The sequence below is a fragment of the Hordeum vulgare genome, chromosome 6H, assembly GCF_904849725.1.
Source record: "Hordeum vulgare subsp. vulgare chromosome 6H, MorexV3_pseudomolecules_assembly, whole genome shotgun sequence".
NCBI lineage: Eukaryota > Viridiplantae > Streptophyta > Magnoliopsida > Poales > Poaceae > Hordeum > Hordeum vulgare.
The window spans coordinates 557,032,344-557,042,350 of record NC_058523.1 but is presented as its reverse complement, the minus strand read 5'-3'; the positions used below and the strand labels follow the sequence as shown (position 1 = coordinate 557,042,350).

The 10,007-nt window shown below is 44.3% G+C and overlaps 1 protein-coding gene across 1 annotated transcript; it reads left to right on the top strand.

Annotated features, from left to right (window-relative positions):
• The first annotated feature begins 1,772 nt into the window (after nt 1-1,772).
• Nucleotides 1,773-8,467, top strand: LOC123401608 (FHA domain-containing protein DDL). Its single transcript, XM_045095439.1, has 11 exons — nt 1,773-1,867; nt 2,773-3,730; nt 4,064-4,095; nt 5,357-5,423; nt 5,600-5,657; nt 5,834-5,926; nt 7,286-7,400; nt 7,487-7,534; nt 7,666-7,711; nt 7,815-7,885; nt 8,013-8,467. Exons 2-11 carry the CDS (start codon nt 2,780-2,782, stop codon nt 8,050-8,052), a joined length of 1,521 nt encoding a protein of 506 aa, XP_044951374.1. The 5' UTR covers nt 1,773-1,867; nt 2,773-2,779; the 3' UTR covers nt 8,053-8,467.
• The last annotated feature ends 1,540 nt before the right edge of the window (nt 8,468-10,007 follow it).

Here is a 10,007-nt window from a genome sequence, read left to right as displayed (position 1 = left end):
TGGATTACAAACATTCAGACAAGGCATCATTTGGCGTGTGGGAGACGGAGCTTCCATTAAAATCTGGGAGGATCCGTGGATACCTAGCAGCCCCAACAAGAAACCTATGACTCCACGGAACAATATTGTGCTAACTAAAGTTTCTGAACTTATAGATATGGATAGCAGATCATGGGATGAGGAGCTCATCACGGATATTTTCTGGCCAATTGATGCACAACGCATTTTGAATATTCCCCTGGCGGTGGGGATGATGGATGACTTCGTTTCCTGGCACCCAGATAAGCGGGGCATGTTCTCTGTGAGATCGGCATATCACCAAGAATGGGATCACCAACATGGGCGAAAGTTGAGGAGGACGAATACAAATCATTCCTCAGGTACTAACCCTATTTGGAAGACCATATGGAAGTTGAGGCTGCCCGCAAAGATCAAAATTCATATATGGAAATCACTACTAGGAGCTATACCATGCTATGGGGTTTTGGCAAACCGACACATCATGACCAGTTCTCAATGCCCGCTTTGCTCACTGGATTGTGAAAGTATTAAGCATGCTCTTTTCCAGTGCCCTAGAGTACAGGAAGTATGGAGGGTTCTGGGTCTCCTGGAACTGGTAAACCAAGTGTGTGATCTGGAGCAGAATGGGAGTGCGGTCCCGTCTGAACTGATGTTGTCCAAGAGCACCATCAATGCAAATGTTCTGGATGTTGATCGGGCTGAACTAATTGCGACAACGGTCTGGTATGTCTGGTGGGAAAGGAGGAGTTTTACTCACGAGGAACATGTTGCTGATCCACCAAGATCGGCACATGCAATATCGACACTTGTGAAGAACTTTGTAAGGGCAAGGAAGAGGACCCCGGGTGTTGTCTGACATGGATGGCAACGGCCGCCTGATGGTACTTACAAGCTGAATGTGGATGCTGGCTTCTCGGCAGACTCGGGGAGAGGTAGTACCGGTGCGGTGTTGCGATCAAACAAAGGGGTGTTCATCGCAGGCTCATGCAGCGATATACCCTTTTGTCGAAGATGCCAGTTCAGCGAAAGCGAGATCGTTGCGAGATGGACTACTTTTGGCCAGTGAGATCGGGGTACAGCAGCTCATTGTGGAATCTGATTGCCAGGATGTGGTTGACACCATGCTACTCGACGACAATTCACTAGGTCCAGCGACGGCATTATATGAAGAGTGCTCTTTCCTTGCCAAGAACTTCTCCCTGATACAATTTGCTTTCTGCCCAAGGGAAGCAAATATGGTAGCTCACACTCTAGCTAGGTTTGCTGAACCCACTAGGACTATAAAGTGGATGGAGGAGCCCCCGGTTTCCTTATTGATACACTAACAAATGATGTAACAGTGTTTCCCAATGCAATATAAAAGCCGTCAGGCTTTCCCCGTTCAAAAAAAAAAGGTTCGCACCGCTAATCTTTCATAATAGCTAATTAGTTGCAGTGGCTAGCACATCACCCACATCTATAGCAGGTCGTGGGTTTGACTCCAATCGTTACCGCGCTCTTCTTTTTGTGATTTTTCATTTCCGCGAAGGCGGAGCAACAACAAATGGACCGCCGCCCCCTATGCGAAGCCGCGACTCCTTGCCACAATAAGCGGCATATAGGGGGTCTCCGGAGGTAAAACCACTTCACTTTGTTTTCGAGAGGTGAGGTATAAGATCACTTCACTTGTGCCCGGCCCAAATAAAACATAGATCGGCCCAATACGATGACGAGCTCGCTACCAGGCCCTTCCTTTTCCTTCCTCACCCCTCTCGATACTATCTCCCCACAGTTTCATCTTCACCGAGTCCAGCAAGCAGCTCGACGCGGCGGCGGCGCCGGAACCACGGCGGCGACGGCGGCCCAGGTGAGCTTCTCTCCGTCCCCGCGCCCTCGCTCCTCCCCTCGTTATCCTCTCCCATGGCGCGCGCTCTCTCCCTCCCTCCCACCAGCGCTCCCCTCCCATGGCGCGCGCCCCCACCCCTCGTCCCATGGCGCGCGCCCCCACCCCTCGTCCCATGGCGGCCCCTCCAGCCTCATTCCGTCCACCCGTGGCGCCGCCTCCTCTCCGCCGCGTCTCCTCTAGCTGGCCTTCTCCCTCCTCGCTCTGAACCCTAGAACGGCACGGTCAGCATGGCCCCGAACCCTAACCGGTTCTCTCCTATAGCAGGTTAATCCGTCTCTAAATCAGCAAAACCGCAGCAATCACGCCCGGAAGCGGTAACGTCACCGCCGTGCCTTCTGCAGTGGATTTTTGTGGCTAGATGCATACGAACTGAACCATGTGTCCCTTTTGTATGTGTGTGCGTGTGTGGTCTGATGACTGAAACCCATGTATGTTCGTTTGCGCCCTCTGCTTAACTTACCTAGAGTGCTGCTGAATTTTCTTATGTTCTGTTTGTAACTATGTGTGGCTGGACCGTGGTCGAAACTGAACCGGGCATTGATTCTGTATACCCGTCTTGACACACACTCATTGGGGGAAGCAATTCTGTCTTTGCCACTGTCAATAGGTTTGAGTTCGTCCCCGAGCGTCTAATTTTAGTTGTATTAATGTTGAACTTGATAGGGTTTCTGCTTTGTGATGGGGACATAATTTGCACAAGGCATTTATCCACTTCAGTACGCTTTTGTAGGGCAGATTAACATGCCATAAGTTAGCACCCACCGCCCGTCCCTTGGACCATCCCTGGGTCTCCCACTGCTGTGTTTCATGAACCCTCATGGTTTCTCCATTATTTCTCCTTCTGAATTGATTTTGTGGTACTTCAGGTGAGGAATGGCATCTACTGTGGACCGGAGGGATCAATCCTCCCGGAGGTCGGGGCACACGAGGTCTCGTTCTCCAGCGAGGGAGCGCGTATCGCCTCCACGCAAGCAGAGCCCGCCAGCTCGGAGGGAGAGGTCACGGCCTGAGAGGACTGGCTCGCCTAGGAGGTCAGGGCACACAAGGTCCCGTTCTCCGGCCAGGGAGCGTGTGTCGCCTCCACGCAAGCACAGCCCGTCAGCTCGGAGGGAGAGGTCACATGCTGAGAGGAGTGGCTCGCCTAGGAGGCGGTCCCCTGTCAAGGTTAGCCTTTCACATAGGGAGATGTCGCCACAGAGAGAAAAGGTGAAGGAGCGGGTCAGGTCGCCGAAACATGCACGGTCCCCATCGCCTGCTGGGAAACGACAGTCTCGGTCGCTCTCACCACGCTCCAAACGACTAAGGAGAGCTCAGGCTGAGCGGGAAGGGGCCGATGTAACTGAAGGTGACCGTCGGAGGCCTCCCAGTAGTGAAGACCGGGGCACAAGGAAGCACACGGAGCGTGATGAGAGTGCGTCAAGGGATAGGAAGGTGGAGCCAAAAGATGATAGGAGTGCCTTCACAGGTAGAAGACTGGATGATGATGATGATGGAAGGGGTCACTCAAGAGATAGAAGAACTGACAGGGATGATCGGTCAGGTGCTTCGAGAGAGGCACGATCAGCCCGAGACAGTGAAAGACATGATTCAAGAGGGAAAAGGTCAGACCTGGACCGAAAAGGTGGTTCCAGGGAGCAAAGGACAGACCAAAGTCCCAGAAGGGATTCCGTGCGAGATAGAATGGCAGACCGGGATGAGAACAATGGTGGATCAGGACGATCATCTAGGCGTGGCCGATCAGGGTCTCCAGAAGAGCATAGACATAGGGGCAGGCATGAATCTCACACATCACCAAGGGCATCCAGAAGTGCAGCACATCGTGAGGTGTGTGGTGATACCCAACCCTTTTTTCTCATCTCTCTATAATTCCTTGTTGCTGCCCAATATCTGATAAGCTCCACCCAAATGAACAGGATGCCAGAAAATCATTTCATACCTTGGAATATCAGTTGGACACTGTGTAACCAGTAGCTCACACTTCATTATACATACCATGCACTAAACATGGCCCATTTGAACCCTCTCTTCTGTAGATCCACGGGATATAATTAGTAGTCATATACCTTCTCAATTTTAAATTAATATGGTACTTTCATGTTTGCTATTTTATCGTGGCGTGTAGACTTCAGTCTGAAAGTTGTTTTTGATCTGTTTCAGGATACAAGCTCTAGAGTGGATGTAGCATCCCGGTGAGTGTTCGAAGCTCTTGCCTTATGGACATTTTATATTCTCAAAAGAAGCTTTGTTTATTACTCCCTCCGTCCGGAATTACAATTCACTCAAACGGATGTATCTATCACTAAAATACGTCCAGATACATCCATTTGAGCGACAAGTAATTCCGGATGGTGGAAGTACAATTTTCTGTTTGTTGATAGACACATTTATTAAGGGAAGTTATATATCGTTATAATGATTAATTATGATCTTTATTAAGTTGGTCCTGTACCCGAACAAATGTTTTTGTGAGGCCAGCTAGATGTTCAACATATTTCATGCTAAAATGAAGACACAATTTTCTTTTGTATTCATCACTGTCTCATTGTATCACCGAGGGCAAATGGCGTAATTCTTTGTTGTCACAGGAAATAGTGTTCGGTCTTTGTAGTTGCCATTGGCAGTCTGACGACAGTGATCTGTAATGGAGACATAGAAATGTTCTTGCTAGCTCTGCTAGCTAGAGCATGCAGAAGTAAGGACGTTTTGTGATGGCTTTTGGAAAGTTTTACTTACCAAACTCTTGTGTTCGAGATGCCTGCTCCAGTTGGCTTGGAGCATGAACGTTATTTTCTGTCTGCCTTATTATTTGATTGCTATTTGTTCGCCACCAGTGTCAAACACAAAACTCTGATATGATGTCAATTGGCAGTTCAGATTTATGTCCTTTCATGGTGGCAGATACTGCATTATAGTTGATTCCTATTTGCTCGCCATCAGTGCCAAATATAAAACTCCAATGTGTTGTCGAGTGGCATGAAGATTTATGCCGTACTATGGTGGCAAATACTCCAAATTTGGGCCTTTGCATGGCAAACAAAGGATCTCTCCAATTTTATAAACACACTTGTTTGTCAAGCATCTTCCCCTGTCAAGTGAATACGTTGGGGCAATTAATTTTCTGTTGTTTTTGGGTCATTATAATTCTTTTTGAAAACCATCTCAGTTGGGATTCACCTTAATTGCTTGTGACTTTCTTCTATATTGTGAAAGCAATCATGCACCATGTTTTCTTTGTTACTGGTCAAGTACGTTGGTTGGTTCTTTTCTGCTGGGTTGCTATGTTTATGCCATATTTCTGAATCATTTATGTTCTACTCGAGGGTGCTATATTACCAGAGTGTCTTGTTGGTTCTTATGTGTTTGAAGCATGCTATTTTGCTTTAACCAATGCTCTTTCTGCTATGCATTTTTTGTCTGCAATTGTTAACTTTCAAACGCTGTTTTGGTCAGGAGTGGTGATGCTGATTCATTGGCAATGATGAATACTGCTGCAGAAGCTCTGGAGGTGAAAGAAAAGGTAGTCCACACACCATGATGGATATTGCATTAATGTCAATTCAATTATCTAAAGAATGTTCATATATGAGATGGTTGTTGTTTTCTGGTAATACTTGTCATAACATTTTTTTTTTGCTTCTTCTTTCTTTTTGTTTACTACACATTCTTACTTTAGCAAATGCATTTATTTTGCAGCAAAAACCATCATTTGAGTTGTCTGGAAAGCTTGCCGAGGAGACTAACAAAGTTGGAGGTGCTGATCGCAAGCATGTACATCTTGAATATTTATTTTTTGCATGACCAATGATCATAGACACCTACAGTTCCTATGATTGTTGTACAACCAATTAGAAAAGCTAACACCAGCTTTCCCTTGTGTGCATCGTTACTGTACAATCTCCAGAGCTGACAGTTTATTTCCCTCTTCAGGTATAACTTTGTTGTATTCAGAACCTCCAGAGGCTCGCAAATCAGATATTAGATGGAGACTCTATGTATTCAAGGGTGGTGAAGCACTGAATGGTACATATCCTTGGCTTGTTACTCTCCATATACGAAGCTATTGTTTGCTCTATCCATCAATTTAATAGTTGTTACAAAGGAAATTGGAGAAACAGGATGTTTTTTTTTCACATACGCCAACGTTAATACAGTTATCTAGTTTCGCAGTCAATTCTCTATTTTTCGTCCCAGCATTGCGAACAAAAGTAGGTTCAGTAGCAAGTATTAAGTGACCCAATGTGACAAAACAGGCCTTCATAAAAATACCATTTTCCTAATCTCGGAAGTTTTAGACAAGCATTTACTGGGGGACAAAGGCAGTAACCAGAAGTTCACTATGATATAGGCTTGTTTTGGATTAAAATCATTATTTCCTTTTTTCTGGAGAGTAACCATACGCTATACCAGTCAGATACAAACACTGGATTTGTGAAATATATAAAGGATGTGTCGATTCAGGGTGCAAGTGGGACTAATAGCAAGTTGCCTGCTTCTGTCTGTCCCATCCTGTGTGTGTTATTGGGTCGTTTGTGGTAGCCCGCCAACTGGCACTGTCTACTACACAACATCGACATACCCGCACAAGCCCATGCAGTCTTGCTAGTAGTTATTCGTTCCTGCTAGGTACATGGTGTGTTTGCCCATACTTGATACGCAAATAATAAACATGAATCGATCAACAGGGTGTGAAACACGCAGTTGACAAAACTAATTCAGAAAATCTTTGGCTCATGTAGCAATGAATCGGTATCAACTTTTTATGATCAATGTCGCTGTTGCATCTGAACATGAATTAATCAGTGACACACATGATCAGCTGATCAGTTTATACTTTACAGCATCAGGTGTGTGTAGAGAAAAATCATTGTGTTCACGTATGTGCTGAGGTTTGAGTTTTCTGTAGAACGGAGAAGAATCACTGCTGCCGCAGGCCAGCGGCTGCTTGATTTGATTGTTCAGGCAGACTAGGCGGGATAACTGGGCAGAGATGTTGTCTGAAGCTGAATGGGACGATTTGCAAGTCCCCAGATACACCCGTGGCCATGGGCGTTGTGGAGCGCCCGTGACTATGTTATGTGGCGTGGTGGAGCGCCCGGCACCACTTACATGCTGATGCTTTATAAATGACTCGGTAGATTTGTTTTCAATTATAATGAATGCACTGAATTCAATGGCAATAAGCAGGTTAATAAAGACATTAGGGCATGTTTGGTTCCTTAGTTAGCAAGTTAATGTGGAATTCCAAATGGATGTTTAGCTCCCAGGGTTTCCTTAGCAAGGATGTAGGGTGCTGAAGTGCTGAAGAACTGGCATGCTCTTGTTGATGACATGATACTTGAGTTGCTTGAATGTTTCTGACGATGCTACCTGACTGAACAGAACCGTTGTATGTTCATCGCATGAGCCACTACCTTTTTGGAAGGGAAAGGAGAATTGCAGATATCCCCACAGACCATCCCTCCTGCAGCAAGCAACATGCAGTTCTTCAATACAGGTAATCCTAAGTGCATAAACATTCTTTATCTGCGTATATGTTGAGAAATCATACTCTGGTCAAATGATCTTTTGCCTACTATTCAGACTTGTAGAGAAGGAGCAACCAGATGGCATGATGTCAAAGCAAGTGAGGTACTTAGCTATTGTTATACTACATAGCAGTATGTCAGTAATTAATCAGCATGCTTATCCTAGTTCTTGAGTACTTGATCATATGCTATTGAATGATGACTTTCCATATTTCTGCCTGGTTTGATTGGTAGGCCTTATCTGATGGATCTTGGTAGTACCAACGGGACTTTCATCAATGTAAGTTTTCTAGGCACATGTTTTCCATGTGATATCATTTCAACCTTGGTTTGATTTACGATGCTTCCATTTTCTCTCTCTCAAACATGCTGTAATGCTACAGGAGAATCGTGTTGAGTCCCTCCGCTACTACGAACTCTTCGAAAGGGACAACATTAAGTTTGGCAATAGTAGGTATGGTCTAAATAGTCTGCTGTTACTTTCCTAGATGTTATTGTTTGAGCAACCTCTTGTCAAGATAACCGGCATTTCTGAGTTCTTACTCATGGGTGTGAACCAATGTTTCTTCCGTTGGTTGCAGCCGGGAGTACGTGTTGCTCCATGAGAACTCGACAGACTGAACGGAGGAGGGAGGCAGATGTGGAGCGCGTCGTCGGAGCTTTGCTTTTGAGCTGCCAGGGATAGTTGATGGACGGATGAGCTATTATTATTTTTGTTGTGTCGATCATGGTTCCTTGCTAGATGGATTCTTTTGGTCACTGAGTGGAGCTTTCTTTAGCTTGTAGCCACATACATACATACATACATAGATTTTGTGATGTCTGGATTTTTTGTTTGTTTGCTGGCTTGCCGGGAGACTGATCGACTTAGCGTATAATCTGCTTTATGGTGGTTGCATTCACCTAAATGTTGTATTTTATCGCTCTGTTTAAATCAGGAACTGGAAGTTATTGTAGCTATTCCAGCAAATTGTTTTTAGGAAATGCACCCAAACTGAGAAGGCCATCTAATCTACAAGTAGAGTCATTTGGTATATCTATCTATTGTGGTAAATAGTTGCAGCACAAGTCGCGCCTATTTTAATATGTAGAAAATCCACCCAAAGTTAACTAGGTCTCCCTCAGTAAAGAAATACTTCCTTTGTTTTCAAATTTTTTTTTTAACGGTTTCATTACGGACTACATACGGATATATACAAACATATTTTAAACTATAGATTCACTTATTTTAATCCGTATGCAGTCACTAGTGAAATCTCTGGCCCAAATGTATATGATTGAGGATGCTGATGTGTGGCTCAGAAGATCTGGACTACTTCAAAAACACCTCACATGGAAGGAGTTTGGAGCTGAAGTAGTTAAGAGATTTTCTGCCAAAGGGTCATATGATTTAACTGAGAATTTCAACTTTGTGAAGCAACATAACAGTTCTGTATCAGAGTATACTAAGCTGTTTGAAGATCTTATGGCTGAGGTGCTGGAAGAAAACCCTGAACTAGGTGAATCTTGGTTTGTAAGATGCTATGTTAATGGCTTGAGAGATGGTATAAATTCCAGATCAGACCATTGAGGCCTCAAACATTGACTGATGCATATTGCCTTGCAAAAGATGTGGAACCCCGTCATCCTCCTATCTCTGTGATCCCAAAGAAGCAGAGTATACAATACACTAATTTTTTTTAGAAAAATTCTGGTAATTGGCAAGCAAAGCAACAGTCAGCAACTCCTTATCAACAGCCTCTACCTATTACACAAGCTGAAGTGCCTAACAACAACAATCAGAAGATTAGAAAGGTGGGAGAGTGCTGGAGGTGTGGGGACAAATGGGTGCATGGACATAAATGTAAGTTAGTTCCCAATGTTCATTTGATACAACAAGATACAGAGGAAAACAATCTGGGGGAAGTTGAGGAACAACAGCAACATGAGCACATGGAAAGTGTGATGGAAGATGATCAAGATATGTTTATTTCTGCTTTTGCAATGGGACAACAAATAGCAGTGCCTACACCAACTGTAGTCATACATATAAATGGTAGAAAAGCACATGCTCTGTTAGATTCGGGCAACACCACCTCATTTCTCAACCAAGACTTTGTAGTAAAGGCAAACTATCAGTTAATTCCAGTGTAACCAAGAAAAATAGCAGTAGCTAGAGGAGGAACTTTAATATCAACAGTTGCAGTACCTAATTGTGAGTTTCAAATCGCAAAACTCAAATTACAACACAATTTCAGAGTGTTATCACTACCAAGTCATGATGCCATCTTAGGATATGATTGGTTTACTACTGTTTAGCCCTGTTTCATTTGATATTCCTGAGGAAACTTTTAGTTTCACAAAGGAAGGAAAACAAACTGTCTATACAGCTATGTTTAGTAATTCTGCAAACTTGAAAGAAGTACCAGCAGAAAAGATGAACAAGATAATGGAGAAAGGAGCCGAGGTTCTTCTCTGTCAAGTGCACAACATATTAATGGAGGCCCTAGAAAATGCAAAAAACCCTCCTCAAATTCAGAAATTGCTTCTGGAATATGCAGATTTGTTTGAAGAACCTACATCCCTTCCACCTCATA